Source organism: Paroedura picta, chromosome 2 (genome assembly GCF_049243985.1).
Source record: "Paroedura picta isolate Pp20150507F chromosome 2, Ppicta_v3.0, whole genome shotgun sequence".
Taxonomy (NCBI): Eukaryota; Metazoa; Chordata; class Lepidosauria; order Squamata; family Gekkonidae; genus Paroedura; species Paroedura picta.
In genome coordinates this window covers 136,291,958-136,319,754 of record NC_135370.1, presented here as the reverse complement: position 1 = coordinate 136,319,754, position 27,797 = coordinate 136,291,958, and the positions used below count along the sequence as shown (strand labels likewise).

The 27,797-nt window shown below is 42.3% G+C and overlaps 1 protein-coding gene across 5 annotated transcripts in view; it reads right to left on the bottom strand.

Moving 5' to 3' along the window:
• The window catches only part of RASGRP1 (RAS guanyl releasing protein 1), a 66,348-nt gene that overhangs the window by 27,985 nt on the left and 10,566 nt on the right, over window positions 1-27,797 (bottom strand). For 3 of the 5 annotated variants that reach the window (XM_077322955.1, XM_077322960.1, XM_077322957.1), the window contains 7 exons: window positions 18,948-19,053; window positions 14,555-14,617; window positions 12,027-12,158; window positions 10,312-10,465; window positions 1,218-1,391; window positions 708-824; window positions 194-469 (listed from right to left, as the gene is read on the bottom strand). In XM_077322955.1, coding sequence (XP_077179070.1) covers window positions 194-469; window positions 708-824; window positions 1,218-1,391; window positions 10,312-10,465; window positions 12,027-12,158; window positions 14,555-14,617; window positions 18,948-19,053 — 1,022 coding nt within the window. The remainder of the gene's footprint in view (window positions 1-193; window positions 470-707; window positions 825-1,217; window positions 1,392-10,311; window positions 10,466-12,026; window positions 12,159-14,554; window positions 14,618-18,947; window positions 19,054-27,797) is intronic. The other 2 variants (XM_077322958.1, XM_077322959.1) reach the window with 1 other exon arrangement.

Genomic DNA, 27,797 nt, shown 5'->3' with positions numbered 1-27,797 from the left:
ATCTAGCCCCAATCCCCATTCAGGAAAGCAAATGAAGCAATGATATTTACTTCTAAGTAGAGGTGACAGGAAACAATAGTTTGTCCAGTTTAAATTGTCCTTCCTGGTTTCTGTCTGGCATTTAAGTAATTCTACTTAACTCTAAATATAAATGGGAGAAAGTACAGTCTGCAATCAAAATACACAGACTTACTGTGAGGAGATGAACGAGATCTTTGTTAGCCTCCAGGGGAGGTGCCATTTCCTGCAGTTGTATCAGTTCATTGACATGATTATACAAGGAATACAATTTATGAATATTGATTTTTTTCTCTTCTAAGTAATCTGGCATGGCCTCATAAAGGGATATCAAGTCTTTCAGATGTACTCCAAGGATAGGAATTTTAAAGTTACTGCACTCACTGTAGGCACGCCGATAATTATCATAGTTCCTATAGGATGACAGTAGTTCTGTCATTTCATTGAACACCTAAAGGAAATCAGAGAGAAGATAATGAACATAGCAGATTAATTTAACACTTGCAGTTAAAATTAAATGCAATATATTTGCAGTTCAGTTCTACAGATCAGAATTGTCCGTAGTGAAAAAAGTAATCTAGATTTCTTTTTAGAAACAAGCTGCAGTTGCAATACATATCAAATTATTTTGTTTTAAATCAAGCAAGCATCAATCAAGCATTCAAGAATCAAAGAAGAGTACTGCTAACCTTATGGATGTCATGTGGAACATGAGAACTAGTTTCTTTAAGTCTGGAGATGGAACTGTGGCAGAGACCACCTATCACAGCCATTAACGTATTAAAATTCTGCAGTTGTTGAAGTTTCTGGATTGAGAAATGATCAGCAGTCATTATTCAGTTGTGATTTCATCAAATATATGTATCTGATTTCTTAACTTTACAGGGCAGGAAAATGGCCTCAAAGTGATGAAATACTCTGTTACAATTGTTCATTTCTGTGTAGCTTAAAAAAAAAAATTCAATGTCCAATGTCTTATTCAATGTCCATAAACATATTTTGACTCATGGTTTCCCCTTCCAAACAGTGCTAAATCAGTACCTTTTTTTAAAAAAGAAAGAAAACTTTATAATATTTTGTTTTTGCTCTCTTTCTTTACAGCAAAGTACCAGATGTTTCCAAAATATGAAAGCAATGGCAGCTATTATTAAACACAGAGAGTAAGACAGAAATGCCAAAAAGTTCATGGCTAGACTGACCTGAGCCACACGAATGAATTTGATGAATACTTCAGATCGAAGCTGTGGTGTTGGTCTATTGAGTACCATTAGCTGTACCCACTGAGATATACCATTACAAAGAGCAACTGAACGTTCCATTGTTGGATTTTCCTTCACACAGCCATTCATAATATAGTTCTGGTAATCTGGTAACTTTGAAAAAAAGAGGGAGGAATTTAAAAGATCATATAAGAGAAATTTTAGAAGTTGTACAGTATTATTTGTGGAGAAATGTTCCCCCTCCCCCTAGATTACTCTGGACTAGACTCTGGAGATCTCTTCCAACCCTATGATTCTATGTATGCAGACATTACATAATAGGATCCTACTTACAGATTAGAGGGACCAAAGCCATGAAGGACTTTGTATGCAACAGCCAACACCTTAAACTGAGCCCAGTAACAAATGGTCAGCTCCATCTAGTCTAGCGCCCAATAATAAATGAGTTGCTGCACTTTGTACCAGCTAATGTTTCCAAGTTAATGTTGAGAGCAAACCAATGTACAGTAAATGACAGTAGTTTAGTCTCAATGTTACTGTGACATGGATCCAGGCAGCCAGATCAAGACCATCTTCTGAGCAAGGCTAAATTGGTAGAAAGCATTTTTATCAGCTGCATTAATGTGATAAGACTGGATCCAGTATAACCTCCAATGTGATAAGACTGGATCCAGTATAACCCCCAAGCTTTTAACTGAATCCGCAAGAATCAGTTGAACTCCATCAAAAGTAGGAAGAACTATGTCCTTCAATGTCCCCATCTTCCCAGCTAGTATTATCTCTGCCTTTTCAGGGTTAAGTTTCAATTTGTTCACTTTTTGCTAGGTAGCCACAGCAGCCAGGCAACTATTTAGGATCTCTATTGCATGACCTTTAATGATAGGATGTGTTGAAGGACATTAATTTGTAGGGTCACCATAAGTTGAAAGCAACTTGATGAAACTTAACCGATATATAGCAGAATCAAGGAGGAAGAGAAATGGAAAGCAGTTGAGATAGAGTGGAACCCATTTGCTTAGCTGTACTTCCTTCTAAAGAGCCTCTTGTGGCGCAGAGTGGTAAGGCAGCCGTCTGAAAGCTTTGCCCATGAGGTTGGGAGTTCAATCCCAGCAGCCGGCTCAAGGTTGACTCAGCCTTCCATCCTTCCGAGGTCGGTAAAATGAGTACCCAGCTTGCTGGGGGGTAAACGGTCATGACTGGGGAAGGCACTGGCAAACCACCCCGTATTGAGTCTGCCATGAAAACGCTGGAGGGCGTCACCCCAAGGGTCAGACATGACTCGGTGCTTGCACAGGGGATACCTTTACCTTTACCTTTACTTCCTTCTAAGGCAGGAAACAAACTGGGGAGAGTGACCCCCACAAGGCTGAAGACAGGAAGCTGAAAATTAGTTCCTGCCTTTCTTGATAGGATGATGAGAATCATTTTACTCCAGCTCAGAGGGAGAACAGTGAAAAGGTCAAAGTGTTAATGACAGATATGAGAAGGATAAGACTAGCAAAGGGCATAGTGAAATATATGCATTTGGGACAGGACAAAGGGAAACAGAATTTATTTAGGGATATCAACAGGAAAGGTTGGAATACTATACAAAATGGTGAGATATGACAGTGAACAAGCTTAAAGAAAAATTCACCTTTATATTGAGCGCTTCCAAACACCCAGTATTGTTTGCCCTGCAAGCACCAATTAGCCCCTGATGGGAATAAAAGTTCCCAAATAATTCCTACTGCAGCTTTGGAAAGTAATGCTAAAAGAGACTGCCCTCTTGGCGAACCTCCAGTCACCATCAGCCAGGTACATGACATCACCCACTCTCTCACCTCCTACACATTTGGATCACTACTGAGCAGGGCTTGCGTAGCTTGCCTTCAACAAGCCAAGGACAGAGAAAACAAAACCCTTCAGTGGAATGAAGCCAGGAAAACACACTGGTGGGAGAACCAGAGAATACACAGAGAACCACCATCCCATTGTTCCCAATGCTGACTACATAGGTTACTCAGTGACCATGTGTAAGCATTTGTAAATCATGCTAATAAGCTATGCCATGCTTGGAAATTCAGGACTGGTTTCTGGGCCAGAATGTCTTGGAACAAAGCTTTTTGCAGAAATAGAATGAGGAATAAAGGAGCTTCCACAATTATAATCTTTATCCAAACAATATCATGTAGCAAAATAGAGTGTTATAGCATGTAGATAGTCTACATAATTATTCTCAGAGCTGGATGTTCCTGGCAGAGCTGTGAAAACTCTCCATGTGTTCAGAATGATCCCACTTGGCAAACTGTTTATAATCACTGCATGGAGAACTTTCCATGAAGATGCTATTTCAAATGGGGATTTGCAACAGTTCCCAAACAATTTTTTTTAAAAACCCTGCCCAATTTGTTTAAATCATTTGGGCAACAAAGGGGAATAATGACAAATCAACAGATGTCATTCATTCACTGTTATATCTCCTTCTCTTGCCAAACAGCACAGATTGCTCAGATCCAGGCAGCTAGAGCTGCTGCTTCAGGGTGACTGTAGCTCTAGTCAGCAACAAGCTAGTAGTAGCAGGCCAGCCAAATGAGAGGAAGATTTCTATCCCTTTATCTGGTTCTTTAGACTAGCGATCCCCAACCTGTGGGCTGCGGACCACATGTGGTCCTTCGACTAATTGGAGGTGGGCCCCAAAGGATGCCTTCTCCCCCCCCCCCGGCTCTTTACAACACACTTTGGGTGTCATTGTCTCCCATCACTCCCAGATGGGACTATCTCATTGCAGAGAAACAAGCTCAGGGTTCCCATTGATTTGTCATTGTCATGAGTTAAAATTTCCATGAAAATAAAATGTTCCTTATGTTCATTGTTGTGGCGTGTCAGTATCTTATTTTGAAGGGATGTTTAAACATTACCATAGCAATCAGAGAGCATTAGAGCAGTGGTTGAGAGTAGAGGAGTAAACTACCCCCCCCCCCACCGGGCTTCAGTAAAAGGCGTTGAGTGGTCCCCGGTGAGTGGTCCCCGTTGATAAAAAGGTTGGGGACCACTGCTTTAGACCACCCTTTTCAACCATATGACAATGGAGAAGTCCCTGAAATAATTTTTCAGGTTTTGAGACCTAAAAATGACCGCGCCTCCCTGCCATGCCCCCAGAAGTGACATGCCACTGGAAGTGACATCACCACCTGTGTTAACAGGCAGGCTTGAGGAGGACAAAGCTTAGAGTGAGCTAAGATTGGCCAGGGAAGCCCACTGTAACAAGAAAAGATTTTTCAGTTATGTGAGGAGCAAACGTAAAGTAAAGGAGGCAATAGGTCCACTGTTGGGTGCAGATGGACAAACTCTAATGGAGGATGCAGAGAAAGCAGAAAGGCTCAGCGCCTATTTTACATCTGTTTCTTCTCACATGTCAAAGGGGTTAGGCACATCTAGAGATGGCAGTAGTCAAGGGATAGTGTCTGGGTGGCAGGTTGACATGGACAGAGAGGTTGTCGAGAGGCATTTAGCTACACTGGATGAGTTTAAATCCCCTGGGCCGGATGAAATGCCCCCGAGAGTGCCCAAAGAAGTTTCCGGAGAACTTGCAGAACCCTTGTCCATCATCTTCAGGACCTCTTTAAGGACTGGAGATGTCCCGGAGGACTGGAAGAGAGCAAACATAATTCCGATCTTCAAAAAAGGGAGGAAGGATGACCTGGGAAACTACAGACCAGTGAGTCTGACTTCTGTTGTGTGGAATATAATGGAGCAGATATTAAAGGGAGTGATCTGAAAACATCTGGAAGACAGTTTGGAGATCCAAGGAAGTCAGCATGGATTTGTCTCCAACAGGTCCTGTCAGACCAACCTGGTTTCCTTTTTTGACCAAGTAACAGGTTTGCTGGATCGTGGAAATTCGGTTGATGTCGTTTACTTGGATTTTAGTAAAGCGTTTGACAAGGTTCCCCATGATGTTCTGATGGATAAATTGAAGGACTGCAATCTGGATTTTCAGATAGTTAGGTGGATAGGGAATTGGTTAGAGAACTGCACTCAAAGAGTTGTTGTCAATGGTGTTTCATCAGACTGGAGGGAGGTGAGTAGTGGGGTACCTCAGGGCTCGGTGCTCAGCCCGGTACTTTTTAACATATTTATTAATGTTCTAGATGAGGGTGTGGGGGGACTACTCATCAAGTTTGGAAATGACACCAAATTGGGAGGACTGGCAAATATTCTGGAAGATAGAGACAGAGTTCACCGAGATCTGAACACAATGGAAAAATGGGCAAATGAGAACAAGATGCAATTTAATAAAGATAGGTGTAAAGTTCTGCATCTGGGTCAGAAAAATGAAAAGCATACCTACTGGATTGGGGATACGCTTCTAGGCAACACTGTGTGTGAACGAGACCTTGGGGTACTTGTGGATTGTAAACTAAACATGAGCAGGCAGTGTGATGCAGCAGTAAAAAAGGCAAATGCCATTTTGGGCTGTATCAACAGGGGCATCACATCAAAATCACAAGATGTCATAATCCCATTGTATACGGCACTGGTCAGACCACACCTGGAGTACTATGTGCAGTTCTGGAGGCTTCACTTCAAGAAGGACGTAGATAAAATTGAAAGGATACAGAGGAGAGCGATGAGGATGATCTGGGGCCAAGGGACCAAGCCCTATGAAGATAGGTTGAGGGACTTTGGAATGTTCAGCCTGGAGAAAAGGAGGTTGAGAGGAAACATGATAGCCCTCTTTAAGTATTTGAAAGGTTGTCACTTGGAGGAGGGCAGGATGCTGTTTCCGTTGGCTGCAGAGGAAAGGACGCGCAGTAATGGGTTTAAATTACAAGTGCAACGATATAGGCTAGATATCAGGAAAAACATTTTCACAGTCAGAGTAGTTCAGCAGTGGAATAGGCTGCCTAAGGAGGTGGTGAGCTCCCCCTCACTGGCAGTCTTCAAGCAAAGGTTGGATACACAGTTTTCTTGGATGCTTTAGGATGCTTTGGGCTGATCCTGCGTTGAGCAGGGGGTTGGCCTGTATGGCCCCTTCCAACTCTATGATTCTATGACTGAGGGGGAAAGAGGTAGAAGATGGTTTAAACTGGGAGTAGGCATGCAGGCTCCACCCCCTCCCAGGCACAGAAAAAACAAGAGAACTTGCTTACTTACACTTGGGAGGAGGAAGGGAGAGCAAAGTCTCACTGTCTACTTTCCTGTACAGCTAACTCCACTTTAAATTCTCGGCCACTTATGCCTTTGAGTTTATAGTGCCTTCCTGCCAAATACTGTTTTTTTAATTTACCAGGCCAAGCTTTAAAAAAGTCATTCAGTTCTCATGTCTTTCCAACCATTTATCTAAATGAATAGCCATGTTGATCTGAAGTAGCACAATAAAATTAGAGTCCAGTAGCAAGTAGTCTTGTTACTTTGGCTTATATATTTCTATTGTTATAATGGTCAGTTCTTAGTCTGACAAAGAGTTTTTGCACTCGAAAGCTCACACCTTGAATAAATCTTTGTTGGTCCTACACACCAAAATACAAACAGGTAAGGGCTGGCTGAAGGCCATAGCCTAGGAGGGACACACCCGCACCACTCCACCCCAACCGTAGCCTCTACCATCGTCTCTAGATCGCTGCTCATCTCAGGATTAAAATGATCAGCTCTGCAGGCAAAAATGGATACTTTGGAGGCTGGACTCTGAGGCATTGTACAGTTTTGAAGTCCCACCTCAAGGGTAGCTAACCTCCAGGTGGGGCTTGGAGAGCTCCTGGAATTACAGCTCATCTGCAAAGTATAAAGATCAGCTCCCCAGGCAGAAAGGGCTGCTTTGGAGTCTGGACAGGGTTGTTGTGGAGAAGAAACATTTAAGGCCTCCCACACAGGTTGTTGTGGATTTGAAACACTTGAGGCCTACTGCACAGGCATAACTGTCAAATCCAACAACTTCCCTCACTTTGCCTCAGATCACTGACAGAGCTGGCAGGTGGCTGATTAGTGTTTTCGCCCCCCCCCCTTCATGTTTGCTATGAAAGAGCCTCTAACAGCCCCTGACATAGGCGAGGGAGGTGCTTCCTTCCTAGATCAACACAGGGGAGTCTGTGGGGGTACTTGTGCTTTACTTTTGAAGGGGGGGGCGCATTTCCCTTCTGCTGAACAGCTGGCTAACAAAAAAGCCCCTTCTCACTTAAAATAGTGCTCTGGCCGGCTTCACTGCTGGAGAGACAAACAGTCTTCTGTGAGACTCTCTGCAGATTTGAGGACTACTGAACAGTGTTGTTGTGGAGATGAAACAGGAAGCAACAGCATCTGTTGGGCCTCTGCAAGGTGGTGTGAGGGCTTCCCAGCCTAAGGGGGAAAGGAGGCTAGCACTCCCCCCCCCCCACTTACTGTGTCCCTGTCAACAAACTGTCTGCAAGCTTGCCAGATTGCTCCTGGCTGGAATGGGGGGGGGCGGCTGTGTCGCCTCCATATTGGTCCAAAGTCTGGGGGGCGTGGCCAGTCCAATCTTTGGACCAACTGGGAGGCACAGACAGGCCTTACCTTTTTATATTATACAGCGAAGCTGTTCCAGATTGTCACACTTTTATATTCTGATTTTAATTTTGTTGTAGAAATCTATGTTGTACACGCCCCAAGCGGTTAATAAATCCAATAAATAATAAACATTAAAATTTAAATATTATAATTTTGGTTGTATTTATATTCTATATTGTATGCCGATTGCATTGACTCTTGTTGTGAGCTGTCCTGAGCCGTTAGGGAAGGACAGAATACACATGGACAATTAAATGGATATAATGGAAGAAGGGGTATGGGAAGAGACAAGGAAACATGTAAGTACAGCAACAAGCTCTGTTTATACCAGATTAATCAGTTTAATTGCCGCTCATTGTGAGGCAGGTAGGAATTCACTGCATGAGCTTTTATGCCGTTTGAAGTTTCTCTCATGCAAAGAGAATCCTGGCAAAGCATCTTTGGGAAACAGAGTGAAGCTGAGAAGTATTCTAATATACAAAATCTTTCCAATTTAGGAACACAGTTTGGGTTGATCTAACACAGGATTTTCATGAGCACAAACACTTCTACCCACACAGCAAGATTATCTTGCCCCTTCCATGGCAGCCCAAAATGAGCTTCCAAGAACAGGAATTTGGGGGGCATCTGAGGCTACTGTAGGAGGGAGAGAGCTGCAGGCAGAAATCCTTACACCTGCAGAAATGCTGCATTAGTTCCAAATGTCATGTTGTCATTTTTGAACCTTTTACATATAAATAAAACCAAATTAAATTATATTTGTATATCAGACTGCCTTACTGTCCATCTAGTTGAATAACCTGCCAGAGCAGGTCTTCTGCCCAACAATATAATCATTAATGACAATTTTTTAAAACATTATATAAGCTTTTTGGTTTTTTTACTGCTTCCAGGTAGCAGCCTGAGCACAAAGACGTGACTGCAGCTTCCAAGACTGTTAGATTTTAACTTAGCACATGAGAGGAGTCATGAACCTAGAGCTTAAAATAAAGAGCACTGACGCCTGACTAAGTGAGACTTTGTTCCCCTAACTGCGATATTTGAGCCTCCAAAATGGTTATACAAAATACAAGCTATGTTGAGGAAGCTTCAATGTTGGACAAACTGGTGCACAGATTTGCAACAATATCATTAGACATTTTCTAGGAATAAGAGAAGTAGTAGACATTTCCATAAGTATACTTTCCCTGATGTAAAACCAATCCTGTACAATTCGCGCCCCACTAAAGATTTCCAGTTTATTTCCATTTGTTCTTCTTTATCTAGAGGAAGGCAATTTATCCAAAGCAGCAGTTTGTTTAAAAACAAGTACCGTATTTGCCGGCATATAAGACGACTGGGCGTATAAGACGACCCCCCAACATTTCCACTCAAAATATAGAGTTTGTTACATTACATTACAGTACCTGTCACTGTCACCATTGTACGGCCGCAGAGCCCGCCCCTGCATCTCCCTGTGACCAGCACTAGTGTGCAAGTGCGCATGTGCGAGCTCTGCGCAGACAAGGGGCGAGCCAGGGCGCCACTGCTCCCGCAGAGCAGAACGGGCCGGTCATGCCGAAAAGGCTGGCACCTCTGTCTCGCTGCTGATGCTCGCCGCAGCCTCGCTGATGAACTGCTGCGGCTGCGCTGGATAGCACGTGATACTGGATGGTATGTAGCATGAGGTGGGCAGGCATCGGGAGGCCACTATGGGCACCGGGAAGCAACTATGGGTAGTTATGTCTATCCCACCTGAAGTGCACCCAGCGTATAGGACGACCCCCCCACTTGGAGGCATGTTTTTCGGGGGGGGGGGGGAAGTAGTCTTATACGCCAGCAAATACTGTAATCCTTGCCACACTATTTGGAACAAAATATTTCACAATTTTTGAGAAAAAGGAAAGAATTAGATAAAAACTATTTACTCTCAAGATGGTGTGTTAAGGTAGAAATGGCTTCTCAGACTAGGTGGTTTGTTGATGTTCTACTTTTCAAATATTTTCATATATTTTGGCTATTGCCCCTCACTCAGTTTGAGATGTGTTGATTATGTTTGCACTTACCAGCTTGCAACCATAATACCCTCTTCCCTTAAACCCAGAAATAAAGGAACTAGATCAGTGGTTCTCAACCTTCCTAATGCCATGACCCTTTAAAACAGTTCCTCATGTTGTGGTGACCCCCAACCATAAAATTATTTTCATTGCTATTTCATAACTGTAATTTATGGGTGGGGGCCCTAGTCACCTTGATGCTGCCTGAACTGAATGCCAGCAGGAGATAGGAGCAAGTCTCCACAGGTTGAGAACCGCTGAACTATACTGAAACATTAGTCAGTAAAATACTTTCAGTATAGTGAAATTCCAAGTATACAGAGAAAAACTTCCAGAAAACTCTCAGTACAGCCAATGGCAACCATCAATCCATCTCAAAACACAGACCCAACAGTTTCAACCGGCTTTCACTGTAGTGGTTTTGCACAGTATTTCACTATTCGCTTCTTTTAAAATGTATGCATATATCCATACATATAGATTCTGTTCAGAGATTTTCACTAATGAGCTTGAAGAAACCACTCACTCACTGATATTCGTCGGAAGGACTTGAATTCAAGGTATGTGAGATGATCAGATAACTCCTCAGGTTCCAAGTGATCAAAGAGGAGTGAGACTTTTCGTTTCTTGCTGGTATTGGATTTAATACGCTGTGTGATCTTTCTAGACCAATCGCGAGCATTTCTTTTACAAAGAAAAAAGGGATTATTCCCAAGAGTTATTTACATGTTTTATAGATCAAAAGCATGCAATTAATATATACAAAAAGAAGTCAGTACCCCATTTTGTCAGTCAGAGCACCAATTCTTATGGACCGGACTACGAGAGTAATTTTATCATTATTACCTGTTGTTCAACAACAACACACGTAAATCTTGTACACATATGTAAAAATATGTCTTGAAATTTTACTATGCTACTGATTAATAAGGGATTTCTTCCAAATTAATAAGCCAAGTTTTGCTCTCTCTCTCTCTCTCTCTCTCTCTCTCTCTCTCTCTTTCTCTCTCTCTCATTCTCTCAAAAAGAGAACTGCTGGAAATCAATCTCATGTTAATTCTGTTCCAGAATTTTTACTTAACTAGATAAGAGCCCTGAAAATCAAGCAAAAATACTTATAACAAGAGCAGGAATTAGAATCTCCACATGGGTGCATGTGTGGGCGCATACAATGCAAGAATTCACTTAAAATTGCCTTTATATAATAGTACAAACGACACATGACACTTAATAGCAATTTTTATACAATGTAAAAGCAGATGCTGCCAGCTGCCACAGAAGAGCAGGGTGCAGTGGCTGGAAACAGTAAAACCATTTATCCTCTGGCATTATTTCATCCTCCCTCCCCCCCAGCCTGTAAAATTGCAGCTGGAAAGGGATGATTTTAGCCTGGGAGCAAAGAGTAATGAAGATCATTCTGCCTATCTTCCACTGCAAATTACAGAAACTATGGTTGTGTTTTATAAAACACCAAAACTATGAATTACTTAATATTGTATTGATGAGCACTCTTCCATCCCCATTGCAACATACCCAGAACACAGTATATGTTTCCCAACCTGCAGCTCATATAGGCTCTCACAGGGGAAACAATGACACAACATTACTTAAGAGGCCCTATGGTTATCTTTTTAGCTTTTAAAAGCCCTAGCTTTCCAAACAGTATCAAAATGACATTTTAGTTTTTGACTTGCAGAATTCAAAGTCATAAACTAAAAATGTGTTTTGTTTTCAATAAACTCAAGAATGTTATCCTGGCTTGACAAAAAATGGACGGCAGAGATAGTTTTACTTTGACCGACCCAGGTCGCTTGTTAATGATAGAAGTTTTCAAGTTAAGCATTTTCCTTAGGCCCAGTTCATTAGTGCCTTCTGCACAATCATTCCTTGAAGAACAAATGCACAGGGACAACGCAGGAAGTCATTTATAGTTCTTTTGTTGGACAGCAGCTGACCCACCCACCCTCCAAGAAGAAAGAGAACATGGGTTCAAATCATTTTTATACAACCATCAGACAAGCCATTTTACAAAAACAAAGAAATAAAATGCCTGTCACATAATGATGTGCCCAAGCATTTGTATTCTGTGCATAATACAGGTATATGTGATTCAGAGAATGTGAAAAGAATTTTGTCACAAACTGTCTTAAATGAAACAAATAATATTCTTATTTGTAAAAACCAGCCATTTATAACATTTTCTAAAATTGTTTTTCTTCCATCATATTAAGACCTTGGCACTCACATTTGAGATGTGTCAATTAGGCGACTATGCAACTCCTCACCATTTGTTCTCACCATTTCCTGAAATTCCTCCACAGCGCTAGTAAGATTAGAATCTGTTTTAAACATGATCCAGAATTCTGTTATCCAGTACCTGATGGGAACAAGAGATGGATTTTCATTTGCATTGTTATAACTGTACACCATAAGCAACTACGGAGTCACTATAAATAAAATGTATTTGAGAATTTCTATTCAATGTTGGTGTAATTTCAAGATATTAATTAAGTACTATAAGCAAATAATAAAGTATGTATACATTACACATATACACAAGGGGAGTTGGTAAAAAGAAAATGAAAAATGCTGGCACTTCTATATAAACTTACACCAATTATCATTAATTCTCCCCTCTCACCACCACCAAAAAAAGGAGCTGTATGGCCTCTCTGCACTTTCTCCTGGTCAAGCTTTGTGTGCCTGAAAGAGGTGGTTTTTAAAGCAGGTAAGATCCACATTCACAAAGCCACCTGAACAAGGTAAAGGCCAGTAGGATTCCAAGGAGTTCAGTCTTGTACAGCAGCAATTTTTTTTTTAATTAGAATTTGGTATTTGTGGGACTGAATGTCTGGAGACTTTATGTCCCAGTAGGACCATCTTCACAGTACATCCTTCAGAACTGCACTTGTATTTTTATCCTTCGCAATTCCTCCCTGACTGTATTGAAGGCAAAGCCAATGATGTTTCATAATGACATTTCTAGAACATTCTTACATTAGCTCTTTTTTCCAGCAGCAACAAAAACCTAATCTCGAAAAAAATATGCATAATATGCACCAACACTGCCAAAGATAGTGCTCATCTTCCCATCCTCTTTACCTTGCAGGTATGCCAACGCTTTCAAGTAGAATTCACATTTTTTTTCCAGACCCAAGCCAAAATGGTTGCCTGCCCCTGCACTAAGTAAGTAAATGACCCACTGGAAGCAATGACACCAAACTCAACATATAACACCTACAAAATTAATTTCTTCAAAAGTTTACAAAGTAATGTAGATAATGGAAATTTCCCCCTGGTATAACCACCAACATTATCATATAAGTGCCACTGACATTGTCTAATACAGTGGTCCCCAACCGTTTTATCACCGGGGACTGGCCAATGCTTGACAATTTTACTGAGGCCTGGGTGGGTAGTTTTTGCCGAGGGACGTCGGCACCACCTAAGCCCCTGCTCCACTTGCTTTCCCGCCGGTACCCCTGACTTCTCACTGCCCACTGGGGGGGGGGGCTGCCAGCAGCAGCTGCGCAGTGCCACGCCGAAGGGGAGCCCCAGCCATGGCGGCCACTGGAGAGCACCAAAGGTGAGCTGGTGGCAGAGTGGCAGGACAGCCCCTGAGGCAGCAGACAGGGAGGAGGACAAGGAGGAGCCGCGGTTCGGTACCGACTGATCTACGGACCAGTACCGGTCCCCAGACCAGGGGTTGGGGACCACTCTAATAGGTTGTCTGCATCATTCACAAACTACAGTGCATATGATTGTCATAATCATAATTGGAAAGTAGAGGAAGAAGAAAGAGCTGTATTCCTCTTGGTGCTTATTTCATCCTTACACAGTTCCTCTTTATATTTCCGAAACAGCCATCTAGGTGGTCCTGTCCGGGTCAGCAGCCTGCTGTCCGGGACAGGAAACTGCGGTCTGGCCACCACTCCCGCCGCTCCTGCGAGCCAATCTGGAAGTGCCCAGCATAGCATAGCTGGCATATCCGGATTGGGCCGGCCTGTGGGGCGCCCACCTCCACAAGCCATGTGTGAGCCGCATGCACAACCTCACCACCAGACACTTCCTAGGCGGTGAGGAGATTGCTCCCATGGCTCTTGGCCTTCCCTTAGGCTGCACTGGTCCACCAGCAGCCAGCCCGACCCACACACCGCCTGACCCATGTCGTGGCCGCCCTCCTGACTCTAACAACCTGCTGACGCTACATCCGCTCCCTTGACCTGGACTGCCAGCAAGGCGCACGCACCACCACAATGCCACAGCGTGCCGGGCCGCTGAGGACGCTTCTCCAGCTGCTCCCCCCAGGGCCCAATGCTGAGGCCGGCTGCCAGCCACCTGCATGCCTTGCGCATGGCCCCAGCCACCTCATGTGTGACCACTCCTCCATCTATACGCTGCCCGCAGCGCCTTGAACCACCCGCCGGTAGCCACCCTGCACCAACTGCCACCAAGACCCTCGCCAAACGTACCTGGCCGTCTGCTGCTGCCCCTCCAGGAGTGCCTGGACACCGAGACCACCCCATCCACCACAGAATCAAACGCCTACTGTGGCTGCATCCTGCTTCGCTACCTCTGCGCCCGTCTCACCGCCGTGACACCCTTCAGGTACACTCCCCCCCCCCTGTACTTTCTTGCTCAGCCCGCTAGTGCATCCTGGATGCAATGGCCTTTTCTGCTAGTAATTTCATAATACTAAATAAATGGCAAGAACTTTCACAAATCATGTTTGATTCACAAAGTCATATATAAAAAACAAAAAGACATTCTTACCTTACAAGATAGCATATCTTATGGCAAGTCAAAGAAGAATGGTTTTCCAAAGCATCCAGATATGTAGGCAGCTGCTAAGGAAAGTATATCAACAAGCTACCAAACATGAAAAGTTCACAAAATCCCATCTGAAAACTCTAACCACAGGATAAACAGCTGAAATTAAGAAAACAATATTTTGCTCATCAACTTTTTTCACAATTGATTTTAAGTAAAAGAGTTGACGATTATTTTATTTTACTTCAAACAAAATTTAAAATTTAAAATTATATATTAATTGTGATTATTTACAATTTAGAACTTGCCACTAAGGAAAAGATAATAGAAAACGGATTTTATCTGGAAAACCGTTCTAGCTGACATCCTTGGAATGAAATAAACTAAAAGTTTACCGAAGAAAGGACATTGTTTAAAAACATTCTTTATTATTGTTTAATGCCATAAGGTTAGGTCATTTCTTCTTGGTTTGAGACTGCCCTGTGTTTATCCTAGTGTCTCTTAGAAGGACAAGGAGATTAGTATGTAACTGCATTTATAAATATTGTCTGATACAATTGCAACATTTAATTTTGCTAGCAAGGTGTTAATTTGGGTCAAAAATTTGACAGTAAAGTGGATTAGAAGTATTCTGTACCCATCCTTGCTAGTTAACAGAATCTGATTTTGAGAGTCACTTCATTCTAACTTACAGCAGTAAATATGTAACTAGGTCCTAATTACAGTACAGAAAATTCTCTGGAAAAAGAACCACAGTACTGAATTAGAATATAGCAGTTTCAAGAATAAGTTTGTAGACCCCACATACTTCTAAAAGATAACAGGATCTCAAAGTGCTTTGCTTTGGTGGGATCATGATTACAGTGCAGTGGACCATTTATAAGAAAAGAACTGACTTCTGGTCAAAAAGATACTTTCAGGATTAAGATCAAGGTCTAATGTTGAGAAATGTGTCTATTTAATCTGCGGCTATTTAAAATAAAACATTATTATTATTCCATTCAGAATTATCTTGACGGCTTAGAATTTAAAACTGAACAAAACAAACATACATTTTCTCTCCAGTGTAGTAAATAAAGCCAACAAATCTTGCTCTTGGTCAAATTTGTATTTCTTCCCACCCACACAGGGCCCTCACAAATATTCAACTGATTTTGACCTCATCACATTAAGATTTCCTAAAATATCTTGGAGTGAGGAGGGGAGGATCAGGGAAATATGCTGAATCATAGCAGGAAAGGGCTTTAAAGACAGAGAGAAAAGAATTATGAGTATTTCCAGGTCATTTTAATGTACAAAATGAAACAGCACACACACACAAATGATTTAGCTACATTAAGTATTATATAGAGCAGCTTTTCTCAACTTTTTTACCATTGAGAAACCACCGAAACATTCTTCAGGCTTTGAGAAACTTCAGAAATGGCACAATTGTGCAGAATATTTTTGGGAAATATAGCTGTGTACATGCTCAATCAGGGCTTCTTACCTACCTACCCCCTCTAGATCTATCATTGGGAGGGGTGGGTTGACATGACTGTATATGGTCTTATCACCAGATAGATTTTAAACACAATTTTAAAACATATATAAAAAAATAAATAACACCCACCCCTTTGGGAAACCCTTCCAGGGCTATAAAGAAACCCAAGGGTTTAGCAAAAAAAATTGGTTAAGAAAGCCTGATATATAGGTAGGATGATTAATGATATGAAGATTCAGTTTGAATAAATGGTTATGAAAATTATGATTTACACCAATGATTATATTTTAGAACAGTACAAATACTTAAATACTGAGACCAATTATAGAATCATAGAATAATGGAAGGGGTCATACATGCTCAATGTTGAAAAATGTTTATGTTGAAATATTCTAATTGATATGTTATATGTTATGATTGTTATATTTGTTATGATGTTTCATGTAAGTACCCCATGACATTTTATGTAAACCGCGGCATGAAAAAAAATTAATTAATTAATTAAATTAAAATTAATTAATTAATAAATAATACATGCCGAGTCAGCCTAAAGCATGCAAGATAAGTATCTGTCCAGCCGCAGCCTGAAAAGTGCTTCTCACAAAACCTTTTAAACGAGTATTTAATATACCTTCATTCTGCTTTGTCCAGCCCAAATCAAATAAATGACTTCAAGTCAGCAAGCAAGAGAACAGTATAGGAATATTTCATGATATTACAAAAGGTAACAGGGATTCAAAATCAGAATGACTAGCATCTAGATCTGGTGTTTTATATTAGTACTAGGGGCAAAGCTCGTTGTCTCCAAGAATACAACGGGCGCTAGAGCTTGGCAGTGGAAAGAGGAAGGGGAGGAGTTGTCCAGTCTGTGTCTCAAAGGTGTCTCAAAGCATTTTCCAATTGTCTTCCCCTTCTCTCCCCATAGCAGACTCCCCATGAGGAAGGTGGGGTAGCGAGCCTCACAGGGATGCTGGCAACCCTAAGAGGAAGGCTGTCTGTGCACAGCAGTCTTGACCTTAGTAAGGTTTTTAAAACTGGTTTTTTATTTGCCAGGCCAAGGTTATTTGCCAGTTACTATTTCAGTTACGATGTATCTCCAGACATTTACTTGTTCTCTATTTAGTTTCAGGCTGTAAATATTTATTTAGATCTTCCTGCACTTTCCAGACTCACAGGACTGATGCTGGTCTGCCTGTCTGCGCCCCAGAATACAAACAGTTGCTGATAAGGGCTGGCCATAACCCATAGGCCAGGAGGGACACTCCTGCACCACTCCCTACCAACTGCAGGCAAAAATGGCTCATTTGAAGGCTGGACTCTGAGGCATTGTACGATTTTGAAGTCCCACCTCCAAACCTCCAGGAATATTTACAACCCAGGGGTAACCAACCTACAGGTGTGGCCTGGAGAGCTCCTGGAATTACAGCTCACCTGCAGAGTATAAAGATCAGCTCCCCAGGCAGAAAGGGCTACTTTGGACAGGGTTGTGGTAGAGAACAAATATTTAAGGCCTCCCACACAGGTGGTTGTTGTTGAATTGAAAGACTTGAGGCATACGGCACAGGGTTGTTGTGCAGATGAAACAGGAGACAAAAGAGCCAGCTTCCTCTGCAGAATAACAATGTGCAGTGGCCTCAAATCTGCAGAGAGTTGCAAAGAAGAAAGAAACATGGCTTGGCTGTGTCTAACCCCCAGCCAGAGCAGTATTTTAAGTGAGAAGGGGCTTTTCTGTGGCCTCCCTGTCAGGCAACTGTTTGGCAGAAGGGGAAAGTCCCCCCCCTCAAAAGGAAGGCCCTCAGTCTCCCCCGTGTTGCTCTTGGAAAGGCCTCCTTCCCTCAGTCAGGGCCTGTCAGAGGCTCCTTCGCAACAGGCCTGAAGGGGGGGGGAGGTGAGCACTCTGCAGCCTCCTGCCAGCTCTGTCAGGGTTCTGAGGCAATTTGCAGTTGGACATGACAGTTAGGACAGCCTTGGGGTGAAAAGGGCTGGCGCAGCCTCTGTTCTCATCCCCCTTGGCAGCCCTGCTCACCTCCTCTCCCTGCGGTGGTCAGGAGCAGACTGGCAGCCAGACTGGGCTGGGTGAATGGAATTTTGGTCTGTCCTGGTGAGGGGCCAATAGGAAGGCACTCTGCGCGCCTCCCCATTGGCTGCTTGGCCCTGGATGGACACTCGGAGGGCCCAATCAGGAGCTGCTTCGCGGCTCCTGATTGGGCCCTCTGAGTTTTTATCCTGGACAGGGCCTGCCCTAACTCCTCCCCAGGTGGCCTTACTCTTTTATTTAATAGGACCCTGTCTTATTTAAAGATAGTATGAACTCCAAACCATTTTGGTTGGAAGCATAAGGCCTGTTCCAATATTATTCCCACAGTTCTGCACATAAGTACGCCTGAAGCTCACATGCGCTCATCCCACTCCTTCACTGCACAGAAGATAATGTGCTACATGTACTACAAACCAACACATCCTGCTTTTAATTAACTGTGCATTTTCTATATTTAAATTCAATTCATCGTACGATCTCTCAAACACTAAAGAGAATGGAAGGAAGAAGAGAAGAAAGCATTATAGTCAGAGGATCACTTCCAAACTCACAGCGCATAACAGAATGGTAAGAAATATAATCACAAACTCTTGTGGAATTATTTGATTCAAGCATGACTGAAAAAGAAAGTGATTGGCAGTTCTGGCAAACTTTGCAAAAGAAACAGGAATATTTCATTCAGGAAAAGATAAAGCTCATACAATTGTCCAAAAACAAGGGTTAACATTTTATATTGAAAAACACCACCAAAGTTATTTCTTTCCAACCGAAACAGTTAAATAATTTGTTTAATCATGTCCAACATATCAAAGTATTCCCCTGGCACACCACTTCTAAATATTTTATCTATAAACTAAAAACATTTAAAAGGATATAGATCAACTAATTTTTGCAGCATTTCAGTGGAGGAGATGATAAATCTGTGCATGGTCAACGTTACCTTCAGCAGCTGGTGATTTTTACACAGATTTCCTTCTGAATCTGAAAATGTTAATCAGCTCATTGTTATCAGAAATTTCACAAAAAAAACTTTTGACACACTTCCTGGTCAGCTTTCTAGATTCAGTTAACCTACTTTCACACCCCTTGCCTTACTGAAAGATTTGAGAACTGAAATTTGAGAACTGAAATTAAGTGCAAAGCACTTAAAAACTCCATGGTGCCAGCTATGTAAAAAGTAAGCTTATCTGACAGCTTGTCTCCAGCAAAGCACTTAAGCAGAGGTTGAATGTCAAAAGTGTGACAACAGCTTGGTGTAGTGGTTAGGAGTGCAGACTTCTAATCTGACGAGCCGAGTTTGATTCCGCTGTCTCCCACATGCATCCAGCTGAGTGACCTTGGGCTTGCCACAGCACAGATAAAGCTGTTTTGACCAATCAGTAATATCAGGGCTCTCTCAGCCTCACCCACCCCACTCTGTTGTGGGGAGAGGAAAGGGAAGGCAACTTTAAGCCGCTTTGAGCCTCCTTCAGGTGACTTCTGCTTTTAGACTTCTGCTTAAGAGTCCACGTGGCGGCCCTGCTCTTTCCCCACCGCTGACGCACCCACCTTGCCCGCAGGGGCGGCAGTGGCCTTTGCTCCTGCCGGCGGCCACTCCCTCCTCGAGGCGCCGCTGCCCCTGGCTACAGGGGCCCACTCCGCCTGTCTGCTGGAAAAGCCCATTTTTATAAATGGGCCTTTCTACTAGTAACATTTATATTCCTCCTTCCCTAAACATCCGAGATGGCTCATAACATCAGTTATGACATAAATATTCCATAGCATAAAACAAATAAAATGAAAACAAGTATTTGGGGCGAGGGATGATCACCAGCAAAAGTGGAAGTTGGATCCTATTAATTCATAAAGGTGAATGCCTTATGGATGCCTTATCTAAAAGCAAAAAAACAGAACTGTTGTTGGAACATCAGGTGTGGGGAAGTTATTCCATAGAGGGTAGCAACTGGAAAAGTCCTGCTTCTTATAACTGATAATGGAATCAACAGCTTTTAAAGATGACCTTGAAAGGGAGTGCAGGGAGAGGTTCTCTCTAAAATATATCTGTTCCAGAATCAGTAGATGTTCCTGTTATATCAGTTTCCACAAATGGTGGAAGAAAGTATTATAACTGAACTACATTTTGATCTCTTAATTACATGGGAGAGAGAACCTTTTCAACATTGTTTTCAATATTGGCCTTGCTAGCCAATTGTTATCTTTATAATCTATATCCAGAACAGAAGGGACAACATTTAAAATCGGAGAGAGGCTACTTAAATAATATCTGACTCCTGGGACCTCTTTGGCCATACCCACAAAGAAATAGCTGTGTCCTGAAGCAGAGATTAAGCTGCACAGGAAAGAAGACCTAGCCTTGTTGATAGTTTCAGGTGAGCCACGTTGGTCTGCCATAGAGTCCGCTAGCACCGTAAAGACCAATAAGATTTCCAGGGCATAAAAGCTTACAGCCTGGGAATTCTGTTGGTCTTCAAGGTGCTACTGGATTTAAACCTATCCTTGTAGATTTCATCAATACATAGCTTCTAAGCACAACAGCAACAGTGTTTCCACTATCTGGCTACTATCTGTGGGTTATCTCCTTGGAGGTGGGCCAATATTTCTTAATTGCAGGGAATAAAACTTTGATCAATACACTCCAATTGGACTGCCTGGGATGTGCTATTTTTTTAGATGATATATAACTAGACCATAGGCACTAAAGAACAAAAATCTGAGTGCACAACTGTGGAGGTTATTCCAGCATATAACACTGGATTACAGAGAAGCACAGGGAGCTACTTGAGGAAGGAGAAGGCAAGGAAGACCTCCTTTTGCAAAAAAATTCATGTGCAAAGGCACTGGCATCCAATCCACTGTGTGCAGCTCCTGCATATGAATTACAAACAACAGTTTGCAAATGAAGAATAATTAAAAAATTAAATAGATTATAGACATTGTTAAGAACACTTTGTAGCCAAGTCTAGCTTGCACAAACTCTTTCAATGCAGTGCTATTGACTTCTAATGCATATTAAAAGTATGTTCAATTTCTTTTAGTCTTAGCTAGCAGAAAGCCTTAGAAGACTCATTCTCATTTCCGTTCACATACCTGTGAGAAAAACCACAGCCTTGCTCAGTGAAAGAAAAAAAGAAAAAAGAAACCTCTAAATAAATGCTAAATTGAGTAAAATCTGTAGACATTAATACTACAGAATGTTGCTTAGGAAGTTGCATTTAAATGTGACCATTTCTGCATCAAACAGGCTGCAGGCTGGAGTTTGACCTGGGGCAAGTGGCCCTGCCTCTTTCTGCTCACACATGGGGGAGTATTTGGCCCAGTGCACCTCATCCACCCTGGATTTGTGCTCCCACATGGGAGCCAGAGCATTAAAGTTCCCAGTGCTGAAAATATACTTGCTTTAAAAGTAAATGACACTGCAATGAAAAAAGATGTTATTGTCTTATTATAAAAATTCAATGCTCTCTCATTCAGAATCCCAGAGTCCCTTTGATACTTTCTAACAAGATGGCTGCCCTTATATATATATAAATTATATATCTATAATTTATCTTTAACTGCTCCTGGCGGAGCGGAAGAAATAAAACAGTAAGGACCCCGAGGGCAGGCCCTGTCCGGGATGAGGAAGGGTGCCGATAGGCCCCTTCCCCTGGACTGACAAGCAGAGGGCCCAAGCGGGAGGCGCTTCGCGCCTCCCGATTGGGCCCTCTGCTTGTCAGTCCAGCCCCAAACTGCCAATCAGCAGCCGCGCACAGCGCGGCTGCTGATTGGCTGTTTTCCCAGACTACAACCAATTGGGAGGCGCGAAGCGCCTCCCAACCCACCCTACCCCCCACCAGAGCTTACCTTCGCTCCAGCGGCCATTGCTCTGCTGGCCGCCGACAGCGAAGGTATGCTCTCTGGCCCCCGACTTCTAAACAGCAACGGCTCCCAAGACCCCGGGGAGGCTGCTGGCCGGCTCGCTGGGCTGCTCAGCCCCTTCCCCGGGGCCTGGGGAGCTTTTTGTAGGATCGGGGGGGGGAGAAAAAAGCTCCCCAGGCTCCAGGGAAGGCGATTCGCGGCTCTGCGAGCCGCGGAGCGCCTTCCCCGGAGCCTGGGGAGCTTTTTGCACGATCGGGGGGGGGGAGAAAAAAGCTCCCCAGGCTCCAGGGAACGCAATCCGCGGCTCACCGAGCCGCGGAGCGCCTTCCCCGGGGCCTTGGGAGCTTTTTGCAGGATCGGGGGGGGGGGGAAGAAAAAAGCTCCCCAGGCCCCTAGCGCCCGCTGAATTTTGGTTTCAGCGGGCTCTACTACTAGTTATTATATAAAGCATTTACAGAAAGATAAAAAAGAAAAAAGCGACAAGCTAGTAAGTAATTATTAATACATATTATAGTATAGTCTGATATTATCTCAAGAAATATGTAGTCAGTTCCCATTGCATGTTAACCCTAACCTAACAGTTGCTGCTGTCTTTCTTAAGAAAGTCCAGGTAGTTGCTCCACTGTTTGTCATATTCTTCCAGTGGTTTCTTGTTAACCATGTTAACATGTCTTGCCATTTTTGCTAAGTCCGCTAATTTGTCTAGCCATGTAGGAATAGTTGGGGTTTCAGTCACCTCCCAGTGCTTCGCCCACACCAACCGCGCCACCGTAGCTGCATGGAAGAAGAGGATTCTAGAAGAACTGGGTAAAGCACTTGGATGAAAACTTAGCAACATAGATTCAGGCTTCATTGGATACCGCATTTTAAATATTTCCTGTAACACCATATGTATTTTGGCCTAATACTTATTTGCTTTCTCACAATTCCACCACATATGATAAAAGGAACCTATTGCTTTATTACATTTCCAACATTTATTATCAGACCTATCTAAGATTTTTGCAATGACTTTTGGGGTAATATACCACCTATAAAACATCTTATACCAATTTTCCCTTAAAATCTGACTGTTGGTTTGTTTAGGAATTTTAATCCATGCTCCTTCCCATTCCTCCATAGCAATTATAGAACCCATTTAATCATACAGTTCTTAACTTGTTCCGACTCAGTCTCATATTTCAAAAGTAGTTTATAGATCTGGCCCTGTAGGTGCGGTTTTTTGAGCAATAACATGTTTTCGAAATCACTAAGAAGCATGTTTTTGTCCACCTGGCTCTCAAAGTCTGTTTTTAATCTAGATTTCAATTGATTATACTCCATCCATTGTAGCTCATATCCTTCTTTGTTTAATACTTGCAAGCTTTTGAGCTCACCCGTTCTCGTTAGCAAGTCCTTGTACATTGGGCATGTTATTCTTTTTTGCTGCTGTCTAGAAAAATACGCCTCTATTGGCGATTTTAGTAGGTATGATGGAGAACAGAGTCTTTTTTCGTATTGGTTCCAGATCTTTAAGAGAGATCTTGTCTAAAAGTTGACCTTGGGTTTTTCCTTTCCTTTTGTTTTCAAGGAGGGCCAGAGCAGTAAATCTAACAGGCTTAATGCATGCTTTCCTATCCCATTCCTAAACACATTTACTTACAAGTAAATCATATTTATTGCAGAATAACATTTCCATGTTAGCATGCTTACAATTTGCAGCTTGAGTAAGATACTCCTCACATACCAGGACCCAAACACTATGTAGCATTAAAGGTATAATACAAAAGACTTTCAAGAGAAGAGCCAGTTTGTCATTGCTTTCCTCTGCAGTCTCTTGGCAGTCTCTATTCTAAGTACCTACCCTGCTTAGTTTTTGAGATCTGAAAAGATCACGCAATACCATGCTGCCTTCCCTCCTCAATGCAAACTTAAGAGTAATGAAATGTCAGGTTTCCAAATAAGGGTTCAACGTAGAAACCCTTCTCCTCTGAAATATCATTCTCCCATGTTTCATGATCTGTGACATTTCAGGCTCTCTTTGTTTAACCTTTCAATTTACCGAGAAATTTCTGAAATAACATTGATCATATATTTTCAATTTGCACATATGCCACTTATATAAGCTTAATTTAAGATGATCAGGCTGACCACGGACTAAGCCATGATCTCTTTATCATCATCATCTAATAAAATGTACAGGGTACTTCCGATGATTTGCCCGCCTTCTGATTGGCCCTGGGCGAGGGCTGTTCTTGCCCAGGGCCATCCACATGAGCTGGTACGCTGTCAGGAGGCTCCAACTCACCCTCGCTGGGAGGGTGCCTTCCCCTACTGTGGCCCTCATGTGGCATGGCCTCAGCCTGGCCTCTTGAGCTCTTCCCTGAACTCCAAGCCTCCACATAGGACCAAGAGCCCATGCCCCCCCCTACTTTCTGGCCTGGTCGCTAGAGAGCCAGGTCTATGCTCTACTCTGGCCCCGCTGCCTCCTGCTTTTTGGCTCAGGGGTGGGGTGCCTGCCACCTCCATGCACACTTTTACACCCACTTCCTCCACCCCACTCTTACCATTCTCCATGCTTCCATGGCAAGGTTCACCACTGTGTGCTCCTGCCCACTTTTACAGCAGCCTTCCATGCTTTAAGAGGCACTTTACCACTGTGCCATTTGCCCTTTTGTCCCCATGCTCACTGGTTTAAAACTGGGCCTCCCTACATGGAGAACAGGGTGCTGGAGGGGGGGGGTGAACTGACTGCCTGTGAGCCAGCCTTTAGATCGGCCTTCACCATAGCCCTATCTGCACTGCTCTCCCCATGGGGAGGTTCTCTTTTCAACCGGCAAGCACAGGGACAGCGGGGCAGATGGCACCATGGCAAAGCCCACTTTACAGGCAGCCTTGTAGCTGCTTCCCCCCCCCCCCGAAGTCCTTTGTGTGCTGCTAGCTTATGGCATGCAGGGGGCCTTCATCTGGCTCACTGCTCTCCACCCCACACTGAGAGGTCGCTGGATGGGGGTAGCTCCCACTGGATCCCTGTCAGTGTGGTGAAACCTCCCAGGGTGGGAAGTGTCCTCCTGCCACCTCCCTGCCCCCATTTCAACAGCAGGCAGGATGTGGGGAGGTCTTCCACCAGCTCACAGCTTCCCCCATGTGAGTTGGCAAAGGGGGGCCCTGCTGCCTCCATCCTGCCCACTTTTAAAGCAGGCTTAATAACTAGTCTTTAATAATAAATGTCATGCTCCTTCACATAATTTCTGGACATATTACATTAATACTACCAATCGTTTAAGAGAGCATTATCATTATTTTTGTTAGAGAGCTTGACACATTTAATTTATATTAGTACCAATTAAGTAGAAGAAAAAAGTCTCAGGCTTGTACTGTATCACGGCTGATGGGTCTTAACCTGTTGTAATAGTACCAATTGAAGCAGGGTTGATACATGATACTCAACTAATGTTAAGAATCTATAAGCAAAGAAAGAAAAATTTTACCTTAAAATTATGCAAAATCTGGCCCAAAAAGTCACAATAGCAATTCCAAACATCGCTATTAGAATGCCAGCTCCAGCTCAGGAAATTCTTGTAGATTTGGGGGTGCTAATTAAGGAGGGCAGAGCTTGGGGAGGAGAGGGATTTCAGTGGGTATGTGATGTCACAGAATCCACCCTTTGAAGCTCCCGTTTCTTTTTGAAGAACTGTTCTCTGTAATCTGGAAATCAGCTATAATTCTGAGAGAATTCCAGGCCCCATTCTGAAGCTGGTAACCCTAGCTGCAACTAATTCTAGACAAGTAACAGCCAAAGTAAAAAAGCACAAGTGTCCGCAAGCATGAGAACAATAAACACTTTTAAGCATTCAACATATTCACTGTACATTATGTAAATAATTTTTAATCCTGATCTATATAGGCTGCAACTATAAACACCAAGACCCACTTTCCATAAGTAATAAACAAGACTGGAATTAGTCCAAGCAGTTATTTTCCTGGCTTGACCCACTGTGAGGCCAAACTCCACTCCCACTGTATGATACAATGATAACATGATGATATGGACTTGGTAAGGAAACCATGAATAATCATAGCCAAAGGACAAAATATTAAATGCACCAGCATTTTTTTACTCTCTTTTGATATCAGTGTATTATATGTGTGGAGCATGAGAAACACGTGCTGGCTACTTCACAGAAAAGTCATACAACAAACTTTGGTGATTGCACAAAACTTTTCACCCACTTGATTCCAAACATCAAAAATGACTATTTTCCTCCCAACAGTTTCTTCAAATCACATTAGATTACATTCTTGAGTAAATGTCAATAGTTGAACCTTCAAGAAAACCCAGTGAATTTGTTTGTGGCTTTTGATTTTAAACTGTTTTTTAAAACTTAAGCTAAACTTTCCTAGTCAGGGAGGAAATGCTCCTATAGAAAATATTGATTTATCAGAAAGCTATTCTATGTTAGTTAAATAAAATAATCTCTTGTTAACAAAAGTAATGTTTAGCATTCTAAAGGGCTCTGGGAAGATTTCTGTTCATATAATGTGATTATCAACCTATTAGCTTCTTTTCAGTTGCCAAGCAACATTAAAGCTTTTATGCCGTTTTTGACAGAATTACACTATGATGAGTTAAATGTACAAAGATTAATCTTATTTTAATAAAAAAAAACCCCAATAAATTTAATACTTAAAACACTTTACTGGGAACAGAGTCATGTGTACAGTGCAGGATCATAACTAATATATTTGAAGACAAAAGGCACACATTATACTGATTAAAAGAGAAACAGAAGAAAAAAAAGGAGAAACAGAAGAGGGGAAAGTAGTTTGCTCCTGTATTAAGTACACATATATGCAGTACAAACCATATGAACTACTACTGCATAATTTATTGTAACAATTTGCTTAGGATCTACATGAGCAATATTAAATTCCAATAATGATGTGGGAAATTGGTGGGTTTCCTCTGAAAATATATCTAATCTGTTTTTTCATGCTGAATATGTCAATGTGGCATGAAGTACTTTACAAAGGGTATAAGAAATAATCTTAATTCCCCAAAACTAAAATCAAATTACAAAAAAGGTAAATGGCATACATTTAAGTAGCATTTAAAACCAAACAAAAATTACTGATTTATGATACATCTGATGTAAGAATCCTCCAAACAAACAAAAAACAAACTGAAATCCAAACAAGGTCTTCATAACTGCTGTTATGTCTCTAAATTTCCAAATCACAGGCACCAAATAAGGACACACCAAGAGCCTACGCAGTTCTGTGCAAAATAAGAACTACGTCATGCTTGCAAAACAACTCTCCTTGGCAGAAGAATTCCAGAGAAAATAATGAGACATTAAGTGTTATTAAAAGGGAATCTGCTGATTATGAGCACAGCATAGAAATCCAAAAGCATTAGAAGACAAACGTTTCAAAACTCAAAGCCTCTTAAATTTTAATTTTCAACCTACTCAAATATTTAGGATTCTTGGGAAAATACCTCATTGGAGGCCACTTCATATAAACTCAGCAAGTTATCTTCTCCAACTCAGCACAGGAAAGCAAACTTAATCTTGAGCAGTTACATTTGTTCAAGCACTTGGTAGCTTTCTGCCATTTCCCTGATCTACCTTAATGATATGATTGAGAGATCCAGTAACTTCAGCATTCTTAAGGAAACTCTAGATAGCAGAGACAATTAAGAATTGCCATGGAGATCTAAAGAGCAAAATATTCACTTGAGAGTATTAGGCCACTTACACAATGTAGCAGTGATATGTATCTTGGTTTAGGTTTTTCTGTGCTACTATGAGGGTCATTTACAAGACAACCTCATATTCCTTACCATGTGCCATATATCACAATGGTAGTTGCAAGCTCAATCCAGC